Source organism: Colias croceus, chromosome 7 (assembly GCF_905220415.1).
Source record: "Colias croceus chromosome 7, ilColCroc2.1".
Taxonomy (NCBI): Eukaryota; Metazoa; Arthropoda; class Insecta; order Lepidoptera; family Pieridae; genus Colias; species Colias croceus.
The window spans coordinates 7,203,841-7,221,075 of record NC_059543.1 but is presented as its reverse complement, the minus strand read 5'-3'; the positions used below and the strand labels follow the sequence as shown (position 1 = coordinate 7,221,075).

The following is a 17,235-nucleotide window of genomic DNA, read 5'->3' as shown; positions in this document are numbered from 1 at the left end:
AATTAAAATATATTATAGTTGTCTTCGTTGGGAACTTCCAAGCGTTGATTAGCAAAAACAGTGGAAACGTGACACAAGTGCTAATTTTCTCTTTCTTTTCTTATCTGCGATATATCTTTATTGTCTTTTAGTAAAACGAAATTTGCCTAAACGTGACGCATTAGTAAAATGTATCTCCATTCCCGCGAATCGCTTATCGAATTGTCGATCAAGTAATAAATGCAAACATTAAAACTTTCCAAACAAATTATTTTGCCTTGCATCACGCGAACATAAAAACCCAACTGTATACACTAATTGAAATATTCCCACACCAATCTGTCTCAATTGAGAACGTTGCAAATAATAGCTTCTTTGCCAATTTGCCACGATACGTGAAAACATAGAATTGAAGGGAATATAATACGTGTGTGCAAATGTTCATTAGATCGCATAAATACGCGCACACGTACCCGGGGACGCAACTCGTGCCGACACCAGCCAAATTAGCCCAATTGTACCTATCGATTGACACTCGCTCAACATCTGGAATTGAAGTTTCGAACACCGATAATTATATCCCATATCGTGTTTGCGAACAACTTTTATTACGTCGCTTTTGTGAATGGCCTTTCTAATAACGGTATAATACCCTATGGAAGAATCATATTGTGAATAGACGATTGTCAAAAGTTGATACTTTAAAACTTTAAAATCAAATAGAAAACTTAACAAAGTCCGTATAATTGGATTAAACTCAATAATCAGCAAATTTCACCACTCGAAAATATTTATACATCAAACCAGCACAACAACGTATAATCCAAGGAAATATTGAGACACAAATATTCGATCGAGCCTCAACACTATTTCCACGTAATGAGAGCACTTATCCTGTCCTATCTGAAATCCGATACAGGAAATATACCGATTCGAAGAGTTTTCGATCGAAGGGCGCCGGCCCTAGTAGGAGACCATGACGTTGATGGAACATCACGCACTTACCGCACGCAATATTATCACACATACATGTATAATACGTTATACGCTATACAACATCTTTTAGTATTTAATACCCATTCTATAGCGGCGAATGCAAATGCAATTTCCGCCATTAAGGATTCATGTGTGTAGAATAAACTGAAAATCCATCACGCAAATGTAGCGGACTTCCCGACACGTTATAAGAATGAAATTTAATAAAAGCAACGGGCTTCATAAGTATCAGTTAAGAAAGCTTATAAGCTTATTTTAATTTAACAAATAGTTTAAACAGAAAATTATTTTATTCAGATTTATAAAACTTGTGGCAAAAAACTCAAATATATATATATATTTAAAAATTCATATCTACAGGAAACAGAAATAGAGATGTACTTTTAGCCCTTTTCTATCATTGCCTAAGCACTTCATCTACATGTAGTACATACCTGTATAATAATGTGATTGTATAAATGATGTGATTTATTGCAAAAACCCTATTTCTTAAAGCCCCATCGTCCCTTTTGTTATGTTATGGAAATTTCCCATTTTCTCATTTATCGTAGTTCGCGTAAATAAATTGTTTTCCATTTTGACTTCATCTTTGTTGGGTCCTCTAACGTAATAACATCAGTATTGCTATTTTGACCGTCTCTTTGGCAAAATACTTATTACCATCTTCTTAATATATAAAAATCAATGCCACTTTTCGTTGTAATTCCATAACTCGAGAACGGCTGAACCGATTTCGATAATTCTTTTTTTATTATATTCCTTGAAGTACGAGGATGGTTCTTATGTAGAGAAAACGTTAATATGTACCACGGGCGAAGCCGGGGCGGACCGCTAGTTCTTGAATAAATGTTCATATAAAAATAAATGTAAGTATAAAAACTTTTGCGTTTTAGTATTTCTTTTCACTTTTAAATTACTAATGATATTAAAAATCTAATGATAAAATGAAACTCCTTATCAAACTTTCAATCTAAATGAAAAGTATATATCGCAAATATTTAATGTAAATATTTTTGCGGATTCGGGCACAACTCTAGTACCAAATATTCTTAATCTAAAATTTTAATTGTCTACAAACATATCTGATAAGTATCTGCCTCATACCTCGAAAAGATACACGGGACTTTATTTCAATATAATAAATACAAGCTTAATGTAATATTACTACCAAATAGATACCTGAGAACAAACTTTATGAATATGGAAACTTAAAAGCGCCCATCGAATGATAATGTGCCAATTCCGAAAACCAATTCTAAAATTTATAAGCTAAGCTTTATAAGCTAAGCATAAAATAACATCAGAGTTTATAATCTGTATAAATATTATATAATATGTTCCGATTAAGCTTGTTCGAAGGGATTAAGTACTCGTTTTATTAATGTTAAACGGGTAAATATTATATCCGAATAAATTGTAGTCTATCCCAAGTTAATCCTGCACCGCTGAACATCGATTAATTTTCACGTTTTTGCATGCGAACATTAACTAATTGAAACCGTTAGCAAATGCCACATTTTAATGACTTATGTTTTAAAATAATATATGAAATACAAATGTTCTACGTCAGTTGGTGAATGTATTTTCAACGTCGAGTGAATCCTGAAGTTTTCTTATCGTGTTGGAGTTACAATGTCATAGTCACGCAAGATACGAGACCCGAAGCCACTTATCTTGGGTTAACAAAATATTGTATCATTCAAAATAATATTGACACACTCCTTTGCTCTTGAATAGTTTGAAGCACATCTTATTTGCATTTCATATTTGTTACATAAAAGGGCTTAACTTTAGGATATTAAACGATTAACAAACTATTATTGTGATTCTATTATCTTCTAGTACATTTCACAACGCTTTACACAATTTCTGTAGTGTAGTTATAACTAATTGCCACTTTCCTGAGTGCCATTGGAGCCCGACAATGCAGTTCGGACAATTGTTTATTTTTGCTAGCTCATTGTGACACTGACAAAAGCATCCATTGTAAGTATATACCAAATTTGACCCATCTAAAACATTACAATTAAGAACTCACCCAACCAACCCTTGAGGCTTGAGCATCAAAAATATGTCACCTCATACCGTAATCCTTTTTAATAGAAATTGATATAATTAAAGACAAACTCGTTTACGTTCAAATGTAATATTTGTAACACATATTATAATAAATTTAGAAATTGCTTTTCAATGAGCTAAATGTCTTTAAGTAATGTCCTTATCATTAAACTTTACGTGATGTGAAAATAAGCTATTTCAACAATTGCTCAAAGTAAATTTCAAAAAATGTTTATTGAACAAATGAAATAAGCATACTAGAAATGTGATCCCTGAAAGAATGTTCATCCGATAACAATTCCAACCTAGTCCCAGTAAAAGAGATTTCCCTGACTTGCACATGAAATTGCATTCTGAAATTACATTCCGTTGAACAAAAGTGGATGGTGATCCGAGTGGCTACTAGTGACCAGTTTAGTCCTGGCTTAGCAGTAATCTCTGGCTTCATAATTGCGAACCAGAATTCGGAACGAAATCGGTCATATGAGATATGAAAAATTTGTGATGCAATTTCCTGTATCAATTTTTAACCGACTTCAAAAAATAGGAGGAGGTTATCAATTCGGCCGGTATGTTTTTTTTTATGTATGTACACCGATTACTCCGAGGTTTCTGAACCGATTTACGTGATTCTTTTTTTGTTCGATGTGGGATGGTGTCGAATTGGTCCCATAAACATTTTATTCGGATAGGCCCAGTAGTTTTTATTTTATGGGCATTTTTGTCTGTATTTGTAAATGTTGCAAGTGCAAGTTTGAAGTCGGTTGTTTTTAACGCATTTATTGACTTGTGAAAGGCTCTAATCAAAAATAATTTAAAAAACAGCAAAACGTATGACTTTATATCACACATGTAGTTTATTGTAACCACATAGAACACAAAAATGATCTCAGATTAAAATTGTATCTGTATATCTCAATGGAAAATAATATCCTCGAGTCTCATTTGAAAAGAACCATTTCACGGTTCGTAAGTAAGATCACTTGCAGAAAAGCAATTTGAGATTTCTTTCATTCAACCTTATCAGTTTTTCTGTATTTTATTCCTGCGCATTATATCCATTTTTACAATCTTCAAAGTCATCTATTTAAATAAAAACAACTTATAACAAACCGCAATTATTTTATACTTACTTTAAATTACAATACTTAGACCACAAATTTAAACTAGGCCTGAATGGACAAAAGTATAAAACAGTACGAGTACATGTGATTATAAACAAACTTAGACATATTAATCTGAAGGAAAATTAAGATAAAAGGTATGTAGCGTTCATGTAACTTATGTCGTGAAGAACAACGACAGTTAGCATTAAATTATAAGTATACTTTTTCATAAATTGTAACTATGATATGCTCCGTAAAATGTTGACAACGGAGTCATATTAGTAAGTTTCTCTGTTGTTTTTATTTACTTATATATTTCCATTTCTTACAGATTCTTCATACAGCATGATCTTGAAATTTTCGCAGTGCAATATCCCATAGAGGTAACCTCAGGACTAACAGTAGGTGACATTTCTTCTACCAATGCGTTATTTTTCAGTGTGTATAATATATCGTAGCGAACTAGCTTAATTAGCCGTTCGATAATAGGCGAGCATAAATAGGCAGCACCGTTCTACGTCGGCCTGGATGAACACAAAGAAAATACACATTTAAAAGAATACGATACATGGCAGATTACAGCGGGTCCTTGATTATTGTAATACGATAATCAAGGACCCGCTGTAATCTGACCTATATATATTGACCTGTAAATCAATGTTTCCATATAACTTACATTTCTGCGAGTCCGTCTTATGCGGCGACTTCTTGTCTCGCACCATCGCGTGGGTAAGGTGCGGGCGCGGGTGACAGGAGGGGAGCCTGCGCGGGCGCGCGCTGTACTATCGGCCGCGGCGGCCGCCTGTGCTCATCGCCACTGTGTTCTCGTGGTTGTGCCAGATACCTGGAAGAAGCGAGGATTAGAAAAGAAGATTCAAATAAACGATTACTTTAAGTTTCTGAAAGAGGAGGTTAGAAAAATAAATACGATCTAATTGAGAACCTCTTCCTTTTTGAAGTCGGTTAAAAAATAAGATTCTTGAAGCTATTGATTGTTGGGCAAATAACCCATACGTTACACTCTTGATGAGAATTTCTGTAGCTCTACATAAGTTAGGACTATTTTTAAAAAAGTGTGGTTCATTTTTTTTGTCTTCCCGCATATTTAAGGACATATAATTTAACAGTTGCTTCGGAGGGATAACTTAACATGACCTATTCTCAGAACATAAAAAATCTATTTATCGTTTTAATAACAACATTGAAAACATAAAATTCATCCCTCAATATTATCTACCAGTACATGCATAAATCAATTTGCTACCATATGTCCTTGTTTCAATTTCCATTTACCAAGCCTCTTACAAGGAGAAGGCAATTTCAATTTTCTACTTCAGCGACATCAAATGGACGTAAGCAATACAAATTGTAGCCTACTGGCATCAAATCAATAATCTTCACTTTATTAGTTCGACAACTATTACAAACTCGAGACAGCCTCGCCTAAGCCTTGGCTTGTTAATCAAGTTGGCTTCAAGCATTCGCTGACACATATTTGGCAATATTAGCAATCTGTTGGAATATATCAATCTGTTACTGAAATCATGACATGTTAGGAATATTAAATTGAATTAGAGAAATCTCTTTTCCGGTGTTTTGAGGCTGATATTTTAATGCAATTAAACATTTATTAACAAAACGCGTTTAGTTTCAAAACGATACTAAGTTAATTTTGAGAATTATATAGATACGGTATATAAAAATTATGAGTAGAGAAGACTCATCAATCCTCAGTGGTTCTTCATGTTATTTATTTTAAAAGGTTAACGAATGTCATGAAGAACAAAAAAGGTATGTGTTTCGAGATCGGATTAACCATGACTGGGCCCCTCGGGCAAAGTATGTCGTGGGTTCCATTTAACCCTTGGCAAAACCCTTCGGCTCTGACATATTTGGTTCCTTATTCACATTAAAAATGGAAGCAAATAGTTTATCTCTATTAATCTCTATTACAGTATGCTCGTAAAATTCAGTGATTTTAAAATAGTTAAGGACAGTAAGGTTTAGACCATAGACTTTTATAATTTGTGTCAATTTATACAATATTTTTTTGTAAACCTTAGCGCAAGTAATATAACCACACAGGCGTATTCTGTTAATGCTCTACATATTATCCTTTGGATACAAACAATTTTCGTATATCAGACATTAGTATTTGAAATCAACGTGAGCTAAATATCACATAAAGGTTGCCTCACCGAGCTGTGAGGTTCATTCGAACGAGAGGATTCATTAGCGTTCCGGAAAAACGATCAAAGCAATTTAGAACCCATTTCGTAATACGATGTATCTGCTACAAACGTCTACCTAATAGCTGACGGCTGTCGAATTAAGGTAGACAAAGTGGCATTTGTGATGCGAAATGTTGATTTTTTGCATTTTGCATTAGAGTTCAGAATTGGGATCCCCACAGTAGAATTTTGGTCGGATTTAAAAACACTGTGTGTAAATACTGTCCCATAGTCTGTAATTGTGTAAATATTGCCCCGTAATCTGCACATAACCATGTAGTAATTAATGCTGTACACACTTACATGATAAATTTTATCAAAATTAACTGTGTATTACATAAACACGAGTTTGTAGAGATAACTGGATGGACGAAAATCTATCCGAGAGCCTGATAAACTTTCACGGCCAAACTATAATGTTATTTTGGTGTCGTTCGGCACGGCCATAGTTTTATTATACGCAAATAAGCTGCAGTAGAGATAAAACATTTTAAAGGGAACAATTTTCATACAACGAACTATCGTAGACAAGGCGAGTCAAGTGTAAATAATAAACGTGTTTTTAAATACAAATACTGTTAAAGATTTATATTGAATAATAAATGCAATATTGTCTGCTCTCTTATTTCTAATTAGCGCTTGCTTTAATAAACATTTAATATTTAACATTGTTAAGACTAGCTCGCAGTAACCAATAAAAATAAATTATACTCCAACGAGTGGGGTGCGAAGCGTCTACGTTGTCTGACTTCTATTATTTTTTACCCGACTGCGACAGAATGGTTATGTTTTTGAGTATATGTATTATGTATTTATACTTTTGCATGTCCTAGAGCCGCAACGACTAGTCATATATTTAGTAGTGTCAATAGATTCTGCTTAGTTGTGAGAGTGACACTACTAGTACACCGAAATAAGAATAAAAATTGGCGCAAAACACAATCATGTAATAGTAAAATTTGCAGACGAGTTTTTTGCGTGTATGATAATATTATATAATATCCTGTTATTTATACTATTAAATAGTTCACTAACAATCGTGGGATCTTGTGTCTTTCTATAAAACGTCTGTTCATGCATCATATTGACATGTAATCTCTCATCACAGTATTATATTGGAATAGAGCCTGTAATTACATAATAACATTTGCACAGTTGGTACAAACCAACGGAGATAACTCCATCAGAATCAAGCGTCTTGATCGAAATTACACTATATACATACACAGAGTGGCATGCAGTGGAAAATTAGTGCAGCATTGCTTCTAATTACTTAAAATCTTATAAAATTATGGAGATATCTGTAGTATTCAATAATTATTTTAATTTGTCAATTATTAAATTCTAAAATCCTGAAACAAAGCTGATCATCCAGTACCTTGTCCTTTATTTTTTTCCTATGCGTTATGATAATTTCAATGTTTCGTTTCGTATTAAAACTATAATATGCGTCCATAAATTTACTTCTAACTCAGAATCTAATTATGATACCGACAATTTAGTAAAAAATAACGATAGGTATCTTCATGAACTGCGTTTCAGATGCAGTTGACCGTGACGTTCTATTCTTATTCCATTACGTTTTTTCAATAGAATTAACTGAACTTTGAAGCATGAGAATAGCGCAGCGTAAGAAAAACTTTAATATACCTACAAGAAAAACGATTATGACGTAGATGGGAGACCAATATACTTTTTAGTTAAAGTTTTAGCTTGAATTCAAAGCTGAAAGCACCTATAGTAATGCTCTATGTAAAGTGAACAAAGGCATTTATTGGACCGTGCCAATAGGAGTAACTTGTGGAGTTACAGAGAGTGCTAGGCAGTATTAGAGCAAGCGAACCCTCACAGTCATTATTTGTAAGCAGACTTAAGTGTGGAACATCCATCAGTGTTATCTTATCTCGACGGCTCCAGACACTGCTATAATGCATTGTTTATATTGTATTAAATGCTATTGTGCTATCAAACAAACGCTACAGTTTGTTATTAACGATTTTATATTTATCCTGAATAGTTGAATACATTATGTGTGGGCCCATGAGGAGTTATGATTTAATAGTTTGTTTGTTTTATGACTAGGAACTGTTTGTATATTTTATTCAACAAGTATTTTATCAAAACGTATAGGTATATTGATTTTCCTCTACAAATGTGGAGTGTCATATCCGTTACACGACGATAAGGAGTAAAGAGTATTTCTAAAAAAAGATAAGTCTGATTTGATTCGCATATTATACATTCGTACGTGCTAGAACTGAAATGGTTACATGTAAGACGCCTAAAACTCGATTGTAGAAACCAATTAAATAAATTGTAGGCTAACGTAGCGGGAGCTCAGTAAGCAGACTTTAAACTAATAGTTATTTTAACCTCCTTCTTGGCAATTTTAACGTCTTACAGGTCTTACTCCGAACTGCTACAATTTTTAGTTTTGAGAAAATATCTTTATTTTAACAAATTGAATTACTGTTACATCTATTATGAAAATAAAATACGCATTTTGAAGTGAAACTTCTTTAGGCGCGATGAGAGTAAAATTTCAAAGTCGCATCTTGGCAATGCCTTCACGTCATGGAGCAAGGCGACGTTTGTGGTATTTTTTAATGTTGCTAAAGAAGTTTCACTTCTGACACGTGTACTCAGCACACACGCTTTTTTTTAACGACAGGAAAAAATAATGAGATTTTTAATGAGCACAAAGCTGTGGGATCGAATAATATAATCTTCATACATATTTAATCAGTCCCGTAATTGATTTGCGTCATTCAGAACTATGCCTCTTTAAAAGGGGATTATTTATTTTATGAAACGCAGTATCAAAGGATGTTACTTCATAGTTATGTGATAATAAAATAAAACAATTGCATTTGCTATAACATTGAGATAAGAGGGAGTTTTACTCCAAAGGGGTTTTTATACGTACCCATTTATACGGTAATAGAATTAAATCTACTCGTATCAGAAATTACCTAATGGATTTCATTGATTTATTATTGTTACAAATATTCAAGTTTAGCATAAGTAAATTAGACAATAGGCCATTGATATTGTAATTATTATTTAATTGGTACTTTTTAAAAACATTGTTACCGCTTTATGGGATACTTATGGACTTCAATTTACTCGTATAACCGAGTCTGATTGTATATCTTTATTCCATTTAATCCACTGATCATGCAATTTCCCTACTGTCCAATCTCATATCCTTGCACTCAGAAAACGGACACTGCTGTCTAAGTGTCTTTTTAGATCTGGCGAAAGCGTTTGACACAATATCACATGGATTACTCATAAAGAAACTGGAGGCAAATGGAGTTAGAGGCACGTCATTAAACTGGTTTAGGAGCTATTTAACTGACCGCATGCAACGCATAAAAATTGATAATAAACTTAGCTCCGAACTAAAAATAGAATTTGGTGTCCCACAGGGAAGCGTTCTCGGTCCAACCCTTTTTATCATTTACATCAATGACATCCTTAAAATGACTTTAGAAAACTCCCACATAATTGCTTACGCCGATGACACTGCTCTAATTTTTCATGGCGCGGACTGGGAACAAACGTACAGGTTCGCAGAATCAGGATTATTAACCATAACAAAAGCCCTTAACAAAAATCTACTCACTTTAAATTCCAATAAAACCAAATATTTACCCTTTTCAAAATCTGCGAACCCCAGACTTCTCCCCAACCAGTCTCTCCAACTTCATTCCTGCACCAGCCCCAAATTCATTCATTCAACATGTAATTGTCATCACATTGAAACCACTACCTCAATAAAATATTTAGGAGTTACCCTAGACACCAACCTAAACTTTCACCAACACATAACAGAAGTATCATCAAAAGTAAGAAAACTCATCTTCATAATGAAGAAACTTCGTAACTGCACCCCTCCAAAAATTCTAAGACAAGTATACATGTCTCTGTGCCAATCTGTAATAAATTATAGCATCTCAGTCTGGGGTAGTGCTGCCAAAACTCACCTCATGCAGTTGGAGAGAGCTCAACGTGCACTAATCAAAGTGTCACTGAACAAGCCTTTCCGATTCCCTACGAACGAACTGTATCGGGAGTTTAAAGTACTTCGTGTTCGACAATTATACGTTTTATCAGCTGTAAGCTTAACACACAAGTCGATAGTTTCGCGACCTGATTACAAAGATCTACTAAAGAAAAGAACATTCCGTATCCCACTTCCTGCATACAACACAAAACTAGCCAGACGCAGCCCAGCTTACTCACTCATTCACACCTACAATAATGTTTGTAAAATAAAATCTCTGAAGTACTGTAATATGAATAAATGCAATAAAATAACGAAATCTTGGCTTTACGAACTCTCTTACAACGATACCGAAGATCTAGTTTAAAACATAAGGATTAACTAAAACTAAAACAAAGGTAAACCTCAACTGAAATCTTTGTAAGAAACAAAATTGGAACAGTTATAATATGTACACTAAATAATATTTTTAATGTTGGTTCCTATGCACGTACTTACACATTAACACACTCACCCATACACACACTCCCACACACACCCATACACACACGCTCCCACACACACTCTCACCCACACACCTTTTCACTCCACAAACACACTCCTTTTTAGTTATCATAATTTTTATACTATACAATATAATTCGCCATATAAAGGGACCTGTATACCGTTTCTGATATCCAAGATACAGGCAATAGCCTAGTTTGGATATCACTGCACTCTGTAAACTAATCCTACTGTTATGATCTTAATATTATCAATGTAATGTTTAAATGTGTTTTTGTTAATAAAGATTTTTAATTTTAATTTTTAATTAAAGTCTTTAATACTTACCTACACGCTATCACGAAAGCAGCGACTCTATCTTTACCATTTTTATGCAGCGGTCTTCCTAAGAGTTTTATTTTCTTTTAAAAAATGTCACTATAGTGGATGATAGGTTCAAAACTTCATAAAAATCGGGTCCTTTTATATATTCCAATAAAAAATATCAATACCTTTATGTAGGCTCCTACCCAAAGGATATGTGAGTTATTGCTATTTTATGACCACAGGCGCGTAGATACACAAGGCTAGTAGGGTATATCTTAATCCTATCCATTTTTTGTTTAAATATGTGTGTTTTATGTTAGTAGCAAATATTGGATGTTATAATATAAGACACAGCAAGTGTTACCTACTGTAATCTAAAGGGAAACTAAGGTAAAAAGGAAAATATTTTTTTGGTATAACGTTAAAATGCAATATTACGGGAGCCATTTATGAAGAGAAAAATAGGAAGAAATTTTCGGGTACAAATAGAGGAGTTTAGCAAAATATGCTACAATATTACAAGCAGTATTTGTATTGACAAATAAAAGGACGATGCTACGATAGTATCTATCTATCAATAGATGGAATTGATTTTGTTTTTGCTATAAAAATAAACGTTTACATTATCGAATGTTGAAGTAAGCTTATTAAAAACAAACTTTTCAGCACGTTTATGAACATTTTCACAAGGAAATATTATTTTAAAACTTCGTATTGAATAAACAACTGGCTTAAATAAATACTTGTACCGTTAAATCCTGTCATAATTAACAAACAGTACTTTACATACATTATTTATTACGGTTTGTGGTATTCTATTGAACAGTGGAAAGAATTACTTACTGAATATATGTTTCACACATAAAATGATAATTTTTAATTATATTAATTCTATATAGGTACATTAATTGTGAATGTTTTAAGCATGTTGAATAATGTGCTAAACGAAGTAGATTTATTACATCGAGTAACGTATAAAATGTTCAGTACCTAACCCATCAAAATACTAATTCTATTTTCTGTCTTTATTTAAACGTGTTCATATACAAATATTATACCTAGTGTATCTGGATACTGCTTCATTACGTATTTAAGCGTGGACATTAATTAATGTCTTAAACAGAGCGGGACGAGTTGGTCGGTTGGTCGTGACAGCATGTTTCAGGTTTGGCAGGTGAAGGTAATACATTCGGTCATAATGGCTCTCCTAATAGATCGTTTAATATTATCAGTCTATTCTCTTTAACTCGATATAAATTTCTACATGTTTGAGCTTAAACGAGCTCACTTAGTACCTACTATGGAGTACCTACTGTTCTTGTTATATGCTATTTGCACAGTTTGTCTGCAAAATCAGAACCTTATAATAAATTATTTATTAAATTTTAATGTTGTACAAGACATTTCTAAAGAAACATAAATTAAGTTACAAAATAGAGCCTTATGCAATGTCTCAGGGGATACTTCGATCCAATTTAGTTCGGGTTCCAATCCTAATAAATCAAATAAAAATGTTTTTCTATACAACTTGGTTATATTTACTCTAATATTCCTTGACTGTAAAATAGAAGTACATCATGATGTCGGTGCTAAACTTTAAAAAATTCTTCCTAAAGGATCCTTCCTCTGTTATTCTAATTATTAACATTAGCGGAGACATATTTTATTAATAACATAAGGAAAGACATAATATTGTGGTAATATTCTTATTTGCGGGAGCAAAAATCGGAACTTAGCAATATGGTAGCATTTTGTGCAAGTACAATGGAGCTTTCTCAGCCAATAACTATTAAGACAAGCCGCGCACACTTTTAGCCTGGCCTAAGCTGCTTAAATGAAATTGGAAAATATTCACAAATTACACTCGTACTCAACACATGCAACATTGTAGTGGGAAGAGTCAAGAGACTGTAATAATAATTTCCAATTTTCTTCGAGGTGTGTAATAGGTAGGTGTGTATTCGATGTCCATTATTACAAAAGTATTTAATTTAAAATAACCTTTTTTGTCTATGATAATATAGCATATTAAAGTTTGAATGTTTAAAAGGTACATTTTCTAATATTCAAAAAGAAAAATGTTTTTGCAAGTAGTAAAACGAAGCGATGAAGCCCTATAAATAAATTATCAAAAACATAACTTATATACTTATTCTTTGCGAATCTCCATTCCAGAAGACAAAATCTTACTTAGATAAAGCTTATTTTACGGAGTGCAAATATATTACACATTGTGAATATATTGAATTTTGTAACAAAGCCGAACTTCAGTCGTATTATAATGAAATCTTTGTAGCGGAATTCAATTTCATCTTCGCATTGCTATTGATCCAGGTTAGTAAACAGTCTATAAAGACATAGAAGTAACCTAATAAAATGAATGTCCTTACACTACAAGATTGTACATAATATGAGATATTATTGTTTCGATAATATAATACACACATCAACAAAGTCTAGGGATATTTTGTATTGTGCAAATCTATACATATAATAAATCTGTAGAAGGGTCAATTCTGTACATTGAAAATATTGAAAAAATAAATAGCAGGGGGTGTTACTGGATCGATACCAAATCCAAATATGTGATTAAAAAAATTTTTGTCTGTCTGTCTGTCTGTCTGTCTGTCTGTCTGTCTGTCTGTATGTGAAGGCATCACGTGAAAACTAGCGGTTCGATTTCGATGAAACTTGGTATAATTATACCTTATTATCCTGGGCGTAAAATAGGATACTTTTTATCCTGGAAAAATACGAAGAAAAAAATTAATCTTAATTTTTCAGTTTTATCCATAGACGTTGTTCCGTAGAACCGCGAACACACGTTGCGTATTATTATAGGCCTAGCCGTATTTGGGAATTGGGTCCAATAGATATTTATAAGATTTTATTGTCAGAGGTACCTACTCAAAATGGAGAAATAAACCATCCACGCGAAGACCGACATCCGCGCGGACGGAGTCGCGGGCGGAAGCTAGTATCTAAATAATTTTGACAAAATATTATTAATGGAAAAATTGTGGGATGAATTATAGATAATTTTAAACGCTTTAATCTATACATATTATAATAAATCTGTAGAAGGGTCAATTCTGTACATTGAAAATATTGAAAAAATAAATAGCAGGGGGTGTTACTGGATCGATACCAAATCCAAATATGTGATTAAAAAAATTTTTGTCTGTCTGTCTGTCTGTCTGTCTGTCTGTCTGTCTGTCTGTCTGTCTGTCTGTCTGTATGTGAAGGCATCACGTGAAAACTAGCGGTTCGATTTCGATGAAACTTGGTATAATTATACCTTATTATCCTGGGCGTAAAATAGGATACTTTTTATCCTGGAAAAATACGAAGAAAAAAATTAATCTTAATTTTTCAGTTTTATCCATAGACGTTGTTCCGTAGAACCGCGAACACACGTTGCGTATTATTATAGGCCTAGCCGTATTTGGGAATTGGGTCCAATAGATATTTATAAGATTTTATTGTCAGAGGTACCTACTCAAAATGGAGAAATAAACCATCCACGCGAAGACCGACATCCGCGCGGACGGAGTCGCGGGCGGAAGCTAGTATAAAATAAAAACATTGCATGATTTTCTTTTATTTTCATTGAATTAATGTTAATTTTTCTCTCTATGGTGGAAACTTGAGTGATAAGGATCTTCATTTCTTGTTAGTGAAATGTTCATGGAATGTTTTTATTTCATATTAAAGAACTTATAATTATCTATAATTCTTCAATTTACAATATTACAAAATTCTTCATAGATTCGTATGAATATCTAAAATATATTCGTACAATACATAATATCCCTACTCCATATAGATTTTGTTGATGTGTGTATATGTTTCCCTTTTTACATGACACTCACACTTTCCTAGAGTTTAAAAACAACATACCACATATAAAAAAAATCCCATTATTTACTACTTAATCAAGCAGTCAGACACGAGACCCAAGCAGCTTACACCCGGGAACAGTAAGTACTCACGGATGATATAGGTGGCTTTACCTTTCTGTCAACCTTTTAGACTAAAAACAAATTTTAGGGAGCTGCGTAACTTCAACTACGAATTCAATGTTTATGCCAATCTGTATGGAGTTTCAATTGATGACTAGCTTTCCCCCGAGGCTTCACCCGCGTTGTCTAAAACTTAACAAATTATATAGTAAACCCGCTTTTCAATCCGCTCCGTAGTTTCAAAGATTTAAGCATACATAGGTCCTAGGATATACAGAGATAGGTGATAAATGCAAAATGTTATTTATTATAATAAATTATGTATTGTTAGCCTCTGACTTCTTTCTTCTCTCCTAAAGGTCGCTACATTGAAAGGAACTTATGAATATTTTAATTTAATGAAGGTAAACACTATAATCGCATCCAATTAATGAATACTCGATGCAAGGGCATATTTCTTACTAATTACCGTCAATTTGTCCAACTACAGGTTGTGATCCGGCAAATTATACAAGTAAAATTCCTTTATAATCGCGTGTAGGTATTACATGCAGTTTCTCGTATCTTAATGTGTTTATTATGTGAAGTTTGGAATTTTTATTTTTGGAAAAAACTTAATATTTTTTTATATGTCCCTTTTAACGTGACACTTAATCGCACACAACTGGGCCTTTAGACAAACGTACATAACGCCATGGAATAGAAACTGCTAACGCTAATTTTTGACATAAGCTCATGACATTTTGGTAATGGTTCGGTCACACTACCAACGACGAAGACGACCACGACCAAAATTCCAATCTTGCCGAAATTTGTTCAAAATCAATATTTAAATCTCTCGTCATTCTAGTACTCGGAAATAAAAAATTTCGAGGTCAATTAATAAAAAAATAGGGTTTTTTTGCGATTTTCGCTGAGACGATAAGTTTATCATACAATCACCTGAACCAAAATTGTAGATCATCTAATTATCTATAAAAAATATTAAATACATTTTTTTCTAGGAGCCTCCGTTTCTATGAAAAACCTGTTTGTTTATTCATTGATCTCAAAAAAAAATGTTTCCAAACACCAATACGACAGGAAATTCTTAAATGTCATTTTAATTATGTTTTGCACAATTTTATTTAATTGCGACTGGTTGAAAATTTTGTTCATGGTCGTCATTGTCGTTGGTAGGGTGACCGAATCCTTAGGCAAAACATCGTACGCTTATGTCAATTTCTATCGATAGCGTATTCTATTCCTTGGCGTTTTGACATTTGTCTCGGCCTGCTGTACGGAAGATGCTAATTCTATGAACGTCGTCGTCACATATTTAGCCTGCTTCAATTTTATAGTATGAGACGAATTTGGATCGATATTTCGCCAATCAATCCACTTTGCGTCTCTGAAACGTTGGCAGCTGAGCGACATCCTCACCGTCATCAGAGGGAACCACAGCGATATGGACAAATCCATTCGATATACCTAGATGAAGGAATGTGTGTACTAAGTATTCCTACTCTAGCTAGTGAGAACAATCATAATTTTTTGGATTAATTATTATTCACCCAATATTTATTGCTGCAAGTGGACCAAAAATTCTTATTTAACTCTTGTCATCTTATCCACGTTTCTTAATTTTCAAGTTATTAAACAAATCAAGTGTTGAAGGAAAAGTATTAAAAATCTAATTTCGTCGTATCCGACATCTTCAATTTGTTATTAATAAGCCAAGGAATCTTTTGAAGTGCAACAATAATTAATTATCAATTGTAATGGAAAGCGAATACGTGAATTAATTTAAATGCAGATATTTTTTGCTTGCTCAGTAATTGCTAAAAGCCTTCGAAAGGAAAGAAAAAACTGATCTCATTCATTTCCCGCCGATTGTTATATATTTCTTTTTATAAATTTATTTTCCTATTGCAGGCACGTATGAAGCCAGGTGAAGCCAGGGTTTATCTGCGGTCAAACAGAGACAATCGCGCACGTACTACAAATATCTCCTGGGCACGGAAAAGGCAGCTGTAGAAGACGTCATCTTCTCTATCCTTTGATAGTGACGAATGACCAATAATGGTGCATAATGGTGTATTTAT

The 17,235-nt window shown here is 33.3% G+C and overlaps 1 protein-coding gene across 1 annotated transcript in view; it reads right to left on the bottom strand.

Annotated features, from left to right (window-relative positions):
- Positions 1-17,235, bottom strand: part of LOC123692956 — a 114,362-nt gene that overhangs the window by 86,972 nt on the left and 10,155 nt on the right. Inside the window, exon 2 of the mRNA XM_045637806.1 lies at positions 4,816-4,983. Within this exon, the coding sequence (XP_045493762.1) occupies positions 4,816-4,861 (46 nt within the window). The 5' untranslated portion in view covers positions 4,862-4,983. The remainder of the gene's footprint in view (positions 1-4,815; positions 4,984-17,235) is intronic.